This window comes from Mobula hypostoma, chromosome 2 (genome assembly GCF_963921235.1).
Source record: "Mobula hypostoma chromosome 2, sMobHyp1.1, whole genome shotgun sequence".
Taxonomy (NCBI): domain Eukaryota; kingdom Metazoa; phylum Chordata; class Chondrichthyes; order Myliobatiformes; family Myliobatidae; genus Mobula; species Mobula hypostoma.
This window is the reverse complement of record NC_086098.1, coordinates 243,396,444-243,412,206: the sequence shown is the minus strand read 5'-3', so window position 1 is coordinate 243,412,206 and position 15,763 is coordinate 243,396,444. Positions and strand designations below refer to the sequence as shown.

At 49.4% G+C, this 15,763-nt stretch overlaps 1 protein-coding gene across 2 annotated transcripts in view; it reads left to right on the top strand.

Annotated features, from left to right (window-relative positions):
* ints3 (integrator complex subunit 3) overlaps window positions 1-15,763 on the top strand; it is a 157,003-nt gene that overhangs the window by 109,156 nt on the left and 32,084 nt on the right. For both annotated transcript variants that reach the window (XM_063041861.1, XM_063041860.1), the window contains 4 exons: window positions 776-895; window positions 2,704-2,857; window positions 7,182-7,250; window positions 13,662-13,737. In XM_063041861.1, coding sequence (XP_062897931.1) covers window positions 776-895; window positions 2,704-2,857; window positions 7,182-7,250; window positions 13,662-13,737 — 419 coding nt within the window. The remainder of the gene's footprint in view (window positions 1-775; window positions 896-2,703; window positions 2,858-7,181; window positions 7,251-13,661; window positions 13,738-15,763) is intronic.

The following is a 15,763-nucleotide window of genomic DNA, read 5'->3' as shown; positions in this document are numbered from 1 at the left end:
CTATTGCAATTTCCCAAGGGACACCCAATGCTCCTTCATCCCTTCAGGTAGAATGAGCCTGAGTGCAGGGTCCAATTTTATCCTCGGGTAGATGTGCATGCGATTGTATTGTTTACGCTTGGATGGTGGCAAGCTGTCGTCTTAGGCAGCTTGATTGTGTGGGTCATAGACTCCCTCTGTGCTGGTCAGGGATTTTCAGGATTTGAACCCTGCGGTGATGAAGAAGTCTTAATACACCTCAACGCCCTTACACCTCTCCACATTTACGTGGAGCGCTGTCGCAATAATGCAGCATCATCATCAAGGACTCTCCACCTTCTGGGCCATGCTCTCGTCTTGCTAATACCATCGGGCAAGAGGTACTGGAGCCTTGGGTCCCACCCAACCAGGTTCAGATACAGATAGTACCCTGCAGCCATCAGGCTTCGGAAATGGCGAGGATAACCTTACTCACCACAACTCTGAACTGATTCCACAACCTGCAGTTTCAAGGACTCTGCAACTCATTTTCTTTGTATTATCTATCTATGTAACTAATTTGTCTTTTGCACTTTAGTTGTTGGTCAGTCTTTGTTTATGTAGAGCTTTTCATTAATTCTATTATATTTCTTTCCTGTAAGTGCCTGCAAGATCTCAAGGGATATATTGCATGTACTTTGATAATTAATTTGACTTTGACTCTGACCTTTGTCCCTTCTGGGGCATAGAGGCCAGGGTTTTGCTGGATTTTGTTCCCGTGTGGGAGCTGCAGTTAATTCTGTGTGTTGCTACGTAGGAATCTGTGCCAAATGCAGGAGGATAACAGCAGCTTCTCATTGCTCCTGGAGCTCCTGTCCGAATTATATCAGAAGCAGCCAAAGATCGGTTACCACCTCCTCTACTACCTACGAGCCAGGTAAGAGTTGGTTAACACAAGTAATTCTGCAAATGCTGGAATCCAGAGCAACACATGCCAGATTAAGATGATGGGAGGAGGGGAAGGAGTACAAGCTGGCAGGTGATAGGTGAGACCAGGTGAGGGGGGAAGGTGAATGGTTGGGGGTGGGGGATGAAATCAGAAGCTGGGATGTGATGGGTGGAAAGCTAAAGGGCTGAAGAAGACAGAATCTGACAGGAGAGGAGAGTGGACCATGGAAGAAAGGGAAGGAGAAGAGGCACCGAAGGGATGTGATAGGCAGATGAAGAAGAGAAAAAGAGTAAGAGAGGAGCCAGAGTGGGAAATGGAAACGGAGAGAAGGGGAGGTGGAGAAATTACTGGAAGTTGAAGAAATCAATGTTCAATGCCATCAAGTTGGAGGCTATTGAGATAGAATACCCCTGTTTCCAAAAACAAGCTAAACCTCGAAGTTAACATTTCTGAAGATGTTTTACGAGGGTGTTGCGTTGCACTTTCCCCAGCCCTGGTTCTCTGGCAGTGCAGAATAGTTTGCTCTATGTTTTCAGCAGAGCCTGTGTATGTGGCAGGCACAGAGTGAAGCATGAGGAGCTATGGGTTCTGGAGAACGGAAGAGCTGCTAGAGGAACTCAGTGGGTCAGGCAGCTTCTGTGAAGGGAAGTAGGCAATTGGATCGTCGCCCGTCCTTGTCCATCCACAGATGCTGCCTGAATGAGTGAAGCTTCTTCTGCACCATCCCATCACACACAGTCCTGGACAGGGACAGGATGGGTTAGTCACAGAGAGACGCTCCAGCGCTGTCCCATCACACAATCATGGGACAGAATAGTGAAACTCCTCTGTATTGTCCCATCACATAGTCCCAGGACAGGGTTAATGCGGGTTGGTCACAGAGTGAAGCTCCTTCACTGTCCCGTCACACAACCGCAGAAAGGGGACTGTGTGGTTAGTCACAGACTGAACTTCCTGCACTGTCTCATCACACAGTCCTGGGACAGGGACAGTGTGGTTTAGTCAATGTGTTAAATGTCAACATAAGCTCCATATGAACCACCCTTGCAGGATAGGTACAGTGAGCATTAAGCAGGGTAAGCTCTCGCTGCAGGGTCCTGTTACGCAGTCCCTATGAGAGACAGCATGGATTAGACACAAAGTTCCATCTGCACTGACCCAGCACATCCATAGAGAGCTCACATCCCCTGTGTAATGGTTGTTCTTCCCATTCCAGTCACGAAGCATTGGCCTTTCAGTGAGGGTGCCGGTAATGAACATAGAGCACTACAGCACAGTACACGGGTCCTTCAGCCCTCAATGTTGTGCAGACCTTGAAACCTCCTCTAAGATCAATGTAATCCTTCCCTCTCACATAGCGCTCCATTTTTCTATCTTCCACATGCCTATCTAAGAGTTTCCTAAATGTTCTGTCATCACCCCGATAGTATGTTCCATGCAGCCACCATTCTGTGTTTTTAAAAAAAAACTGCTTCTCACATACATCCCCCCACCCACTATCCTGCAAAGGTTAACTTTGAGCACCATAATTTTACATGTATTAAGAATTTGCTGTGGTGTGTTGTTCAGGCCATGACATGCAGCAAAAAACAACATTCAACCAAAGTTTGGATATGGAATAAAATGATCTTAAATACATAAATACCAGCGTGTGCTGTGGGCTCAGGTCCACATTCTGAATGACTAACCCCTGGCAGAAAGCGGGCCAGATCCAATGGTGGAGGCTGGTGAGTGAGGGAAGTGCAGGAACTTGGCCCACCTTACGTGCCCCTTACTGTGGTGCCTGTTTCTTTCAGTAAAGCAGCAGCGGGGAAGATGAGGCTATACGAGTCGTTTGCTCAGGCCACTCAGCTTGGGGACCTCCACACCTGTCTCATGATGGACATGAAGGCGTGCCAGGAGGACGACATTCGGCTGCTCTGCTACCTCACACCAACCATCTACACATCGGTACGGTCTGAGATGTGACCTGTGGCTCGGTTACATCTGCATCAAGAGGGTTGAGCCTGGTCTTACACTCCAGGGTCAAGACAATTTCAGAATGATTGAAGTAATGGGAGAGAGCAGTGACCATGGGAGGTGGTGATACTGAGGGAGGGTCACACTGGGAGAGGTGGTGGTACTGAGTGAGGGTCACACTGGGAGATGTGGTGGTACTGAGTGAGAGTCACACTGGGAGCGGTGGTACTGAGTGAGGGTCACACTGGGGGAGATGGTGGTACTGAGTGAGGGTCACACTGGGAGAGGTGGTGGAACTGAGGGAGGGTCACACTGGGGGAGATGGTACTGAGGGAGGGTCAGACTGGGAGAGGTGGTGGTACTGAGTGAGGGTCACACTAGGGGAGATGGTACTGAGTGAGGGTCACACTGGGGGAGATGGTGGTACTGAGGGAGGGTCACACTGGGAGAGGTGGTGATACTGAGGGAGGGTCACACTGGGAGAGGTGGTGGTACTGAGTGAGGGTCACACTGGGGGAGATGGTGATTCTGAGGGAGGGTCACACTGGGAGCGGTGGTGGTACTGAGTGAGGGTCACACTGGGGGAGATGGTGGTACTGAGTGAGGGTCACACTGGGGGAGATGGTACTGAGGGAGGATCACACTGGGGGAGATGGTGGTACTGAGGGAGGGTCACACCATGGGAGGGGTGGTACTGAGTGAGGGTCACACTGGGGGAGATGGTGGTACTGAGTGACGGTCACACTGGGGGAGATGGTGATACTGAGGGAGGGTCACACTGGGAGAGGAGGTGGTACTGAGGGAGGGTCACACTGGGGAGGTGGTGGTACTGAGTGAGGGTCACACTGGGAGGGGTGGTACTGAGGGAGGGTCACACTGGGATAGATGGTGGTACTGAGGGAGGGTCACACTGGGAGAGGTGGTGGTACTGAGTGAGAGTCACACTGGGGGAGATGGTGGTACCGAGGTAGGGTCACACTGGGGGAGATGGTGGTACCGAGGGAGGGTCACACTGGGAGAGGTGGTACTGAGTGAAGGTCACACTGGGAGCGGTGGTACTGAGTGAGGGTCACACTGGGAGCTGTGGTGGTACTGAGGGAGGGTCACACTGGGGGAGATGGTGGTACTGAGTGAGGGTCACACTGGGGGAGATGGTGATACTGAGGGAGGGTCACACTGGGGGAGATGGTGGTACTGAGGGAGGGTCACACCATGGGAGGGGTGGTACTGAGTGAGGGTCACACTGGGGGAGATGGTGGTACTGAGTGACGGTCACACTGGGGGAGATGGTGGTACCGAGGGAGGGTCACACTGGGAGAGGTGGTACTGAGTGAAGGTCACACTGGGAGCGGTGGTACTGAGTGAGGGTCACACTGGGAGCTGTGGTGGTACTGAGGGAGGGTCACACTGGGGGAGATGGTGGTACTGAGTGAGGGTCACACTGGGGGAGATGGTGGTACTGAGGGAGGGTCACACCATGGGAGGGGTGGTACTGAGTGAGGGTCACACTGGGGGAGATGGTGGTACTGAGTGACGGTCACACTGGGGGAGATGGTGATACTGAGGGAGGGTCACACTGGGAGAGGAGGTGGTACTGAGGGAGGGTCACACTGGGGAGGTGGTGGTACTGAGTGAGGGTCACACTGGGAGAGGTGGTGGTACTGAGTGAGAGTCACACTGGGGGAGATGGTGGTACCGAGGTAGGGTCACACTGGGGGAGATGGTGGTACCGAGGGAGGGTCACACTGGGAGAGGTGGTACTGAGGGAGGGTCACACTGGGAGAGGTGGTGGTACTGAGTGAGAGTCACACTGGGGGAGATGGTGGTACCGAGGGAGGGTCACACTGGGAGAGGTGGTACTGAGTGAAGGTCACACTGGGAGCGGTGGTACTGAGTGAGGGTCACACTGGGAGCTGTGGTGGTACTGAGGGAGGGTCACACTGGGGGAGATGGTGGTACTGAGTGAGGGTCACACGGGGAGATGGTGATACTGAGGGAGGGTCACACTGGGGAGGTGGTGGTACTGAGGGAGGGTCACACTGGGATAGATGGTGGTACTGAGGGAGGGTCACACTGTGGGAGGGGTGGTACTGAGTGAGGGTCACACTGGGGGAGATGGTGGTACTGAGGGAGGATCACACCGTGGGAGGGGTGGTACTGAGGGAGGGTCACACTGGGGGAGATTGTGGTACTGAGTGAGGGTCACACTGGGAGAGGTGGTGGTACTGAGGGAGGGTCACACTGGGGGAGATGGTGGTACTGAGGGAGGGTCACACTGGGAGAGGTGGTGGTACTGAGTGAGGGTCACACTGGGAGAGATGGTGGTACTGAGGGAGGGTCACACTGCGGGAGATGGTGGTACTGAGGGAGGATCACACCGTGGGAGGGGTGGTACTGAGGGAGGGTCACACCGGGGGAGATGGTGGTACTGAGGGAGGGTCACACTGGGAGAGGTGGTGGTACTGAGGGAGGGTCACACTGCGGGAGATGGTGGTACTGAGGGAGGGTCACACTGGGGGAGATGGTGGTACTGAGTGAGGGTCACACTGGGAGAGGTGGTGGTATCGAGGGAGGATCACACTGGGGGAGATGGTGGTACTGAGGGAGGGTCACACTGGGATAGGTGGTACTGAGGGAGGGTCACACTGGGAGAGGTGATGGTACTGAGGGTCACACTGGGATAGGTTCTACTGAGGGAGGGTCACACTGGGAGAGGTGGTGGTATCGAGGGAGGATCACACTGGGGGAGATGGTGGTACTGAGGGAGGGTCACACTGGGGGAGATGGTGGTACTGAGTGAGGGTCACACTGCGGGAGATGGTGGTACTGAGGGAGGGTCACACTGGGGGATATGGTGGTACTGAGTGAGGGTCACACTGGGAGAGGTGGTGGTATCGAGGGAGGATCACACTGGGGGAGATGGTGGTACTGAGGGAGGGTCACACTGGGGGAGATGGTGGTACTGAGGGAGGGTCACACTGGGATAGGTGGTACTGAGGGAGGGTCACACTGGGAGAGGTGATGGTACTGAGGGAGGATCATACTGGGGGAGATGGTGGTACTGAGGGAGGGTCACACTGGGGGAGATGGTGGTACTGAGGGAGGGTCACACTGGGATAGGTGGTACTGAGGGAGGGTCACACTGGGAGAGGTGATAGTACTGAGGGAGGGTCACACTGGGATAGGTGGTACTGAGGGAGGGTCACACTGGGAGAGGTGATGGTACTGAGGGAGGGTCACACTGGGGGAGATGGTGGTACTGAGGGAGGGTCAGACTGGGAGAGGTGGTGGTACTGAGGGAGGGTCACACTGGGAGAGGTCGTGGTACTGAGGGAGGGTCACACTGGGAGAGATGGTGGTACTGAGGGAGGGTCACACTGGGAGAGGTGGTGGTACTGAGGGAGGGTCACACTGGGGGAGATGGTGGTACTGAGTGAGGGTCACACTGGGAGAGATGGTGGTACTGAGGGAGGGTCACACTGGGGGAGATGGTGGTACTGAGGGAGGGTCACACTGGGAGCGGTGGTGGTACTGAGGGAGGGTCACACTGGGAGAGGTGGTGGTACTGAGTGAGGGTCACACTGGGGGAGATGGTGGTACTGAGTGAGGGTCACACTGGGAGCAGTGGTGGTACTGAGGGAGGGTCACACTGGGAGAGGTGATGGTACCGAGAGAGGAGCAACACAGAGGGAGAAACTTCACACTTTGGGAAGGGCGGCACTGAATGAAGAGGGGCGGCGTTGAGGAAGGAGGCAGTGACGGGGGGAGGGGGTGACGTTCAGTACGACTCCTCTCTCACTGCACTCTCTGTTTTGATGGGCTGCAGGATTTGACTGGATGTCCCCAGTGGACTGGACCGCGTGCGCATTGCCATCTGACGGCGGTGCAATTTAATGGATCCAGATAAAATTGGCTGCAATATTCCCAGCCTTTAAAAAGGATTTTTAAAAAAACAGACAAAAATGTCTCTGGCCTCTGTGACTGGAAGGCCAGCAGAGGAGAAGTGTTAGAGAGATTCAGCAGGGAAACAGGCCCTTTGGTCCATCAAGTGTACTCTGACCATCAATTCTCTCCCCCCCCCCCCCATTTACACCAGTCCTACATTAATCTCCCCACATACTCATCAGTTTACCCTTAGATTCTCCCCCTCACCTGCACTGCAGTTTAATTCCGGATGAGCCTTGGGTAGGCTTGCATTCCATGTTCCCTGACAGGCTGGACTGAACTGTTGTTCTGTACGTGAGATGGGAGGCAAGAGGGGAGAAGAGGGGTTAAGATGCAGTCAATGTTTGTAATGTCTGCTCTCTCCTTCTAGTTTCCCGATGAGACCCTCCGCAGCAGCGAACTCCTCAACATGATCGTTGCTGTCATCGACTCTGCACAGGTCAGTTTTATTTAGAGGTACAGCGTTGAACAGACCCTTCCGGCCCAATGAGCCACACCACCCAACAACTCACCGATTTAACCCCAGCCCAATCACTGGACAATTTACAATGACCAATTAACCTACTAACCTGTACGTCTTTAGACTGAGAGGAAACTGGGGCGCCTGGAGAAAACATGGGAAGAACATTCAAGTTCCTCACAGGCGGTGCCAGAATTAACTCAGAACTCCGATGCCCCAAACTCTGATAGCGTCAGAACCAACCACTACACAACCATGGTGCCCACTCTCTAATGGTGTGTGGCTGTTCCAGTGGTGTCAGTGGGACAAAGACAGCAGCAACTGAAGGTGATATCACAGCCTCCAGTTAAAAGGTGCAGAGGGTTGTAGGTCAGACCATCCTGGATTAGTGAGATTCATTTACAGGGGGAGCTTAGAGTCATAGAACATGAACGCAGGCCTTTCAGCCCAACAAGTCCGTGCCAACCACACTGTCCAATTTCCAACATTTGGCTCCTATCCCTCTAGGTCCTTACGGGGTCACAGAACAAATTAGTCTTGGAGAGGCTCCCAAAAAGGGGTTAGCGTTGTAGCATTGATTGCCTAACACAACGGGCAATTCAGGAGAGGTGAACTGTCAAACATTTCAGCATGTGGAACAATCTTTTAAGAAGAGGACATCTTCCAAAGGGGATGCCTCAAGAAGACAGCATCCATTATGAAGAATCCTCACCATCTGGGACATGTCCTCTTCTCATTACTGCCGTCAGTGAGGAGGTGCAGGAGCGTCAATCCATCAGGAGCAGCTCCTTCCCTTTCACCGTCAGGTCTCATAACGGCCCATGAATCCTCGCCGGGTATATTCTGTTCAGTCCTGGTTGCCTCATTATAGGAAGGATGAGGAAGCTTTAGAGAGGGAGCAGAGAAGATTTACCAGGATGCTGCCTGGACTGCAGAGCATGTACTGTACTATGAGGATAGGCTGAGTGAGCTGGACTTTTCTCTTTGGACCAAAGGAGCACAAGAGGAAACTTGGTTGAGTTGTACAAGGTGAAAGTAGATTAAGTGGAAAGCCATGGACTTTTTCCCAAGGGAGGAAATGGCTAACGCCAGGGGCATAATTTTAAGGTGATTGGAGGAAAGTATTGGGGGGATGTCAGATGTAAGTTTTACACAAAGAATAGTGAGTGCATGGAACACCCTTCTGGGGTTGATGGTAGAGGCAGATACAGTGCATACAAAAAATATTCGCCCTCCCTCCTTGCCCCAAACTTTTCATGTTTTTATGTTGTAAAACATTGAATCACAGTGGATTTAATTTGGCTTTTTTTGACACTGATCTACGGAAAAAGACTCTTTCGTGTCAAAGTGAAAACAGATCTCTACAAAGTGATCTAAATTGATTACAAATACAAAACAAAAGAATTGATTGCATAAGTATTCATCCCCTCCAAGTCAGTATTTAGTAGATACACCTTTGGCAGCAATTACAGCCTTGAGTTTGTGTGGCTAGGTTTCTGTCAGCTTTGCACATCTGGACACTGCAATTTTTCCCCTTTCTTCTTTAGGAAACTGCTCATGCTCTGTCAGGTTACATGGTGATAGTGAGTGAACAGCCTTTTTCAAGTCCAGCCACAAATTCTCAATTGGACTGAGGTCTGGACTCTGACTTGGCCACTCCAGGACATTAACTTGGCTGTTTTTAAGCTATTCCTGTGTAGCTTTGGCTTTATGCTTGGGGTCATTGTCTTGCTGGAAAACAAATCTTCTTCCAAGTTGCAGTTTTCTTGCAGACTGCATCAGGTTTTCCTCCAAGATTTCCCTGTATTTTGCTGCATTCATTTTACCCTCTACCTTCACAAGCCTTCCAGGGCCTGCTGCAGTGCTGCAGCCACCACCATGCTCCACGGTAGGGATAATGTGTTTTTGATTATGTGCGGTGTTTGGTTTACATCAAACATAGTGTTTCATCTGATGGCCAAAGGGCTCAATTTTGGTTTCATCAGACTATAGAACGTTCTTTCAGCTGACTTCCTGCCTTTTGGCAAACTCGAGCTGAGATTTCATGTGAGTTTTTTTTCAACAGTGGCTTTCTACATAATAACATAAGCAGGAGCAGGAGTCGGCCATCTGGCCCGTCGAGCCTGCTCCGCCATTCAATACGGTCATGGCTGATCTGGCCATGGACTCATCTCCACCTTACCTGCCTTTTCCCCATAACCTTTAATTCCCCAACTATGCAAAAATCTATCCATCCTTGTCTTAAATATATTTACTAAGGTAGCCTCCACTGCTTCATTGGGCAGGGAATTCCACAGATTCACCACTCTCTGGGAAAAGCAGTTCCTCCTCATCTCCATTCTAAATCTACTTCCTCGAATTTTGAAGCTATGTCCCCTGGTTCTAGTCTCATCTACCAGTGGAAACTACTGCCTCTATCTTATCCATCCCTTTCATAATTTTATATGTTTCTATAAAATAATCTCTCATTCTTCTGAATTCCAGCAAGTACAATCTCAGGTGACTCAATCTATCCTCAGTCTAACCCCCTCATCTCTGGAATCAACCTGGTGAACCTCCTCTGCACTGCCTCCAAGGCCAGTGTATCCTTCCTCAAGTAAGGAGACCAGAACTGCACGCAGTACCCCAGATGTGGCTTCACCAGTACCCTGTACAGTTGCAGCATAACCTCCCTGCTCTCAAATTCAATCCCTCTAGTAATGAAGGCCAACATCCCATTTGCCTTCTTGATAGCCTGCCGCACCTGCAAACTAACTTTTTGTGATTCATACACAAGCACTCTCACGTCCCTCTGCACAGCAGCATGCTGCAATCTTTTACTATTTAAATAACAATCTGCTCTTTCATTTTTCCTTCCAAGGTGGATGACCTCGCATTTACCAACATTGCACTCCATCTGCCAGACCCTTGCCCACTCACTTAATCTATCTGTATCTCTCTGCAGACTCTCTGTATCTTCTGCACAATTTGATTTTCCACTTAATTTAGTATCATCAGCAAATGTAGATACACTGCACTCAGTCCCCTCTTCCAGATCATTAATGTATATCATGAACAGGTGCAGGCCCAGCACTAACCCCTGTGGCACACAGCTTACCACTGATTGTCAGCCAGAGTAACACCCCTGTATCCCAACTCTCTGCTTTCTATTAGTTAACCAATCCTCTATCCATGCTAATACATCACCCCCAACTCTGTGCATCCTTATCTTATGAATAAGTCTTTCATGTGGAAATCCAGCTTCTGGAATTCCAAGTAAATAATGTTCACCTGTTCCCCTCTATCCACTGCGCTCATTATATCCTCAAAGAACTCCAGTAAGTTTGTCAAACAGGACCTGCCTTTGCTGGATCCATGCTGCATCTGCCTGATGGGTCCATTTCTTTCCAGATGCCTTGCTATTTTTTCTTTAATGATAGCTTCAAGCATTTTTCCAACTACAGATGTTAAACTAACTGGCCTAAAGTTACCTGCCTTTTGCCTACATCCTTTTTTGAACAGTGGCGTGACATTTGCCGTCTTCCAGTTGGCCCGTACCTGCCCAGAGTCCAGAATACTCTTTGCTACCCTTCCATAAAACTGTGATTGGTGAAGCACCCGGGCAACAGTTGTATGCAGCACACACAAAAGGCTGGGGGAAGTCAGCAAGCCAGGCCCGAAACGTCAGCTGTACTTTTTTCCATAGATGCTGCCTGACCTGCTGAGTTCCTCCAGCATTTTGTGTGTGTTGCTCAGATTTCCAGCATCTGCAGATTTCTCTTGTTTGTGAACAGTTGTTGTACACACAATCTCTCCCACCTCAGCCATTGAAGCTTGTAACTCCTCCAGTGTTGTCATAGTTTTTTTTGGTGGCCTCCCTCTCACGAGTCCCCTTCTTGCACGGTCACTCAGTTTTTGAGGACAGCCTGCTCTAGGCAGATTTACAGCTGTACCATATTCTTTTCATTTCTTGATGATTGACTTAACTCCCAAGGGATATTCAGGGACTCGGAAATTGTCTTATATCCAGCTCCTGAGTTGTGCTTTTCAATAACCTTTGTGCAGAGTTGCCTGGAGTGTTCTTTTGTCTTCATGGTGTAGTTTTTGCCAGGGTACTGACTTACCAACAGTTAGACCATCCAGATACAGGTGCATTTTTACTACAATCAAAACACTTTGACTACTCATGATGGTCTCCATTTAACTGATTATGTGACTTCTAAAACCAATTGCCTGCACCAGGGATGATTTGATGCATCTTATTAAAGGGGGTGAATATTTATGCAATCAATTATTTTGTGTTTTATATTTGTAATTACTTTAGAACACTGTGTAGAAATCTGCTTTCACTTTTTGTTTTTCAGTTGATCGGTGTCAAAATAGTCAGATTAAATCCACTGTGATTCAATGTAGTAAAACAATAAAACAGGAAAATTTCCAAGGGGTTGAATACCTTTTTATAGGCAGTGTACATTAGGGGCATTTAAAAAATTCTTAGGCACATGGATGACAGAAAAATGGACGGCTATGTGAAAAAGAAGGGTTAGATTGATCTTAGAGTAGGTTAAAAGGTCAGCACAGCATTGTGGGCCGAAGGGCCTTTTTTTACGCTATGAATTTCATGTACTCTGTGAGTGAGTATGTGTATGTATATTATTGTAATTGAGGGTATTTTTATTTATTGCACTGTGTTGCTGTAAAACAACAAATTTCACAACATAAGTCAGTGATGTGAAATCTGATTCTGATTCTAAATAGTGAAAAAAAAACTAAAGAATGATGGGGTACTGTTCATGGACTGTTCAGAAACCTGACGGTGGTGGGGAAGAACCTGTACCCGGGCCAGAGTGTAGGTCTTCAGGCTCCTGTACCTCCTCTGCAATGGTAGAGATGAGAAGAGGGCATGTCCCATATGCTCAGGATCTTTAGTGATGGGTGCTGCCTCTTGCAGATATCTTTGATGGTAGGGATATTTGTGCCTGTAATGGAGCTGGCTGAGTCTACAAACTTCTGCAGCCTCTAATGATCCCGTGCGTTGGAGATTTTAGATCGTGCTGTTGACGCAGCTAACCAGAAATTGGCAAGTTTTTGGGGACGTCCCAAACCTCCTCAAACTCCGAACAAAGCAGAGCGCTGGTGTGCCGCCTTTGTGATTACAAATGTGTTGGGCCCAGGCTAGACCTTTTAAGATAGAGAAGCATTGCTAGAGCTTGAAAAACAGCAGAAGGACGTGTATGTGGTGACTTAGGCAACTAATTTTTAAAAAATAAATCTTGCTAAATGCCTGTGAGGATTTCCTTGCTTTCCCAAAACACGCCTCCCACTGTTTTCTCCATCTCCAGCTTCATTATTCTCTTCTGTCTATAGCCCCACAAACACCTAATTTCACAGCAGGGTTTTCTCTTTACAAAATGCACAAGTAAAAGATTAGTTTTATTTGTCACATGCGCATCGAAGTTCTGTTAGCTTGCCATGTGAGGAACTGCTACTTGGTCATGAGCTCTCAGCAGGATCGTAGCCCAGGCTATCCTGCAAAAGCTGCTGTCTTTCAGGTCAGTGGGTTACCTTGCCGCACGTGTGTGGCTCACCTGGTCACTCGGGAAGGGTTGGCATTGTTAGTTGATGGTCGAAATTCATAGATGATGCCCCATTTCACTTGGGGAAGGTGGAATTGACTGTGGAATAGCATAGCCCATGGTCTCCATTTCCCTTATTAGAACAAATTGGGAGCACTCTCCACAATGCTGGTCTCCTCGGCCTTTGGATAAATCATACTGAGAGCTCAATGAACAGTTCTGGTCTCCAGAGCTCATGTGCAGACCACACTTGAAGAACTGTCCACAGTTCTGTTCGCCAAAGCCTTTTGTTAGGTTACACACAGTTCTTGTTTCTACAGCTCTTTGTCAGACCTTACTAGGAGCATTATGCAATTTGACATCTCATGCCCATACCGATATGTCTGTCCATGGCCTCCTCTACTGCCATAATGAGGCCAACCTCGGGTTGGAGAAGCAGCACCTCATTCTTTCTGGGTACCCTCCAACTTGATGGCATGAACATCTATTCTTCCAGCTCTTCCCACTCCCTCTTCTTTTTTTCCATTCCTCATTCTGGTTCTCCTCTCACCCTCTTCTCTTCACCTGCCCATCACCTCTCTCCCTAGTTCCCTTTCTCCTTCCATGGTCCACTTTCCTCTCCTATTAGATTCCTCCTCCTTCAGACCTTTACCACTTACCTCCCAACTTTTTCCTACTCCCCCTTCCCCCCTAAACCCACCTCCCCCTTGCTTGGCCTCACCTGATTTGAATTGATCACAGAGGGAAAGCTGGAATGATGCTGAGGATTTCTCATGATGTGGGGTGCTGTGGGCGGACGGATAATTGAAATAAAAATGTCATGTTTGTGTTTCAGCTGCAGGAGTTGGTGTGTCACATCATGATGGGTAACTTGGTAATGTTTCGGAAGGATTCTGTTCTCAACATCCTGAGTAAGTCTCTGCGCCACCACCCTCCCTCTGTCCCCTGCCTGTCCCCTTCCTGTGCAGCTCTGCTGGATCGCACCATTGGCTCGCGGGAACGGCAGCTCGGTTTGGGCCAGCGTGCAGGCTTCACATCGGGACCTGAGCCCAGAGCGTAGGGCAGCTCCTCCACACCTGGAAGGTGCTGTTTAAATTTTATAACTTATTTTATTTAGAGATGCAGCACAGTACCAAAACCCTTCTGGCCCTTGCCTGCACCACGCAATTACACCAAGTGCCCAGTTAACCTACTAACCAGTACGTCTTTGAAATGTGGGAAGAAACTGGAGCACCTGGAGGAAACCCACACGGTCATGGGGAGAACGTACAAACTCCTTACAGTCGGCGCCAGGAATTGAACCCCTGTTGTTGGGGCTGTAAAGCAATGCACAACTACTGTGCTACCTTGCCACCATTGAGAGAGGCCACCACCCTTGCGCACAGCTTATTTATCTTAATCCCATCTCTCTGCTAGTCCTAACGAAGGGTCTCGGCCTGAAACGTCGCCTGTACCTCTTCCTAGAGATGCTGCCTGGCCTGCTGCGTTCACCAGCAAATTTGGTGTGTGTTGCTCTCTGCCTGCTTCCTAGTTCAGTGGGGAGGGTAGGAAGTGGAGTCAAAATATTGAACAATATGGCACAGGAACAGGCTGAATGAATGATTGATTGATTGATTGATTAATTGTTAGTGCATCGCTTCACAGCGTCACCAATCGGGGTTCAGTTCCCGCTGCTGTCTGCGAGGAGTTTGTACGTTCTCCCTGTGACCGGGTGGGTTTCCTCCCACAGACCAAAGGCGTACAGGTGGGGTTAGAGAGTTGTGGGCATTCTGTGTTTGCGCCAGATGTGTGGCGACACTTGTGGGCTGCCCCCCAGCACAGTCCTCAGATTGTGTTGGTTGTTGATGCAATGGAGGCAATCCACTGCATGCTTCAATGTATATTTGAGAAATAAAGCTAACCTTTAATCTGATGACACCTAATCCTTTCTGCCTATATATGATACATTTAAGACCATAAGATATAGGAGCAGAATTAGGCCATTTGGCCCATTGAGTCTGCTTTGCCATTCTGTCATGCTGATTATTATCCATCTCAATGCCATTCTGCTACCTTCTCCCTGTCTAATAAAGAACATATCAGCTTTTGCTTTAAAAATGCCGAATGACCTGTGGCAATAAATTCCATACATTCATGACCCTCTGAGTAAGGAAATTCCTCCTTGTTTCTGTTCTAAATGGCAGTCTTTCTATTCTGAGGCTGCGCCCACTGGTCCTACACTCATCCACTATAGGAAACATTCTGTCCACATCCACTCTATCTAGTCCTTCCACTATTCGATAAGTTTAAATGAGATCCGCCCCCGCCCCCTCCCCATTGCTTCTAAACTCCAGCGACTGCAGGCTAAAGCCTGATTTATACTTGTGTGTCAAATCTGTGCCATAGGTAACGGCGTAACAGTGAACCCTACGCCGTAGCCTAACACACACCTCTCCCAAAATGTAACTACATGTCGTGGCGACGCAGCCCGAAAGAACTATGATTGGTCTGCTTGGTAGCATCGCATTTCCTCCTACGCTGCAATAGCTTCCCATTGGGCGACTGAAGGGCAGGGAAGAAACTCTGGCTGCAATGCTTTCCATAAAGCTTTACAGACTTCCGAAATTATGGAGGACCCTGTGCTTGATGCCAGTTTGTAGCTAGCTGCTGCAGCCTGTTGACTTCCACCTGAAACTAAAACTCGAATGGTGATTGCCAGTCTCTGAGTATACTGTGCGTACACGGATGCGATATAAATGGTTGGAGACGATGAACGAAATCGTCAAATCTACCTCCCGGCATCCGAAAATATTTGAAATGCATTTCCTCGTCCATGTCTCTCAGTGGCCGGACAAGCACAGAAAATTCACCCTCCTTCAGTTTCAGTCGCCATTGTTTGAAGTTTGGGTTTCTTCGTGTTGAGTTTCAACACGAAGAAACTCAACACAGTGGCATAGA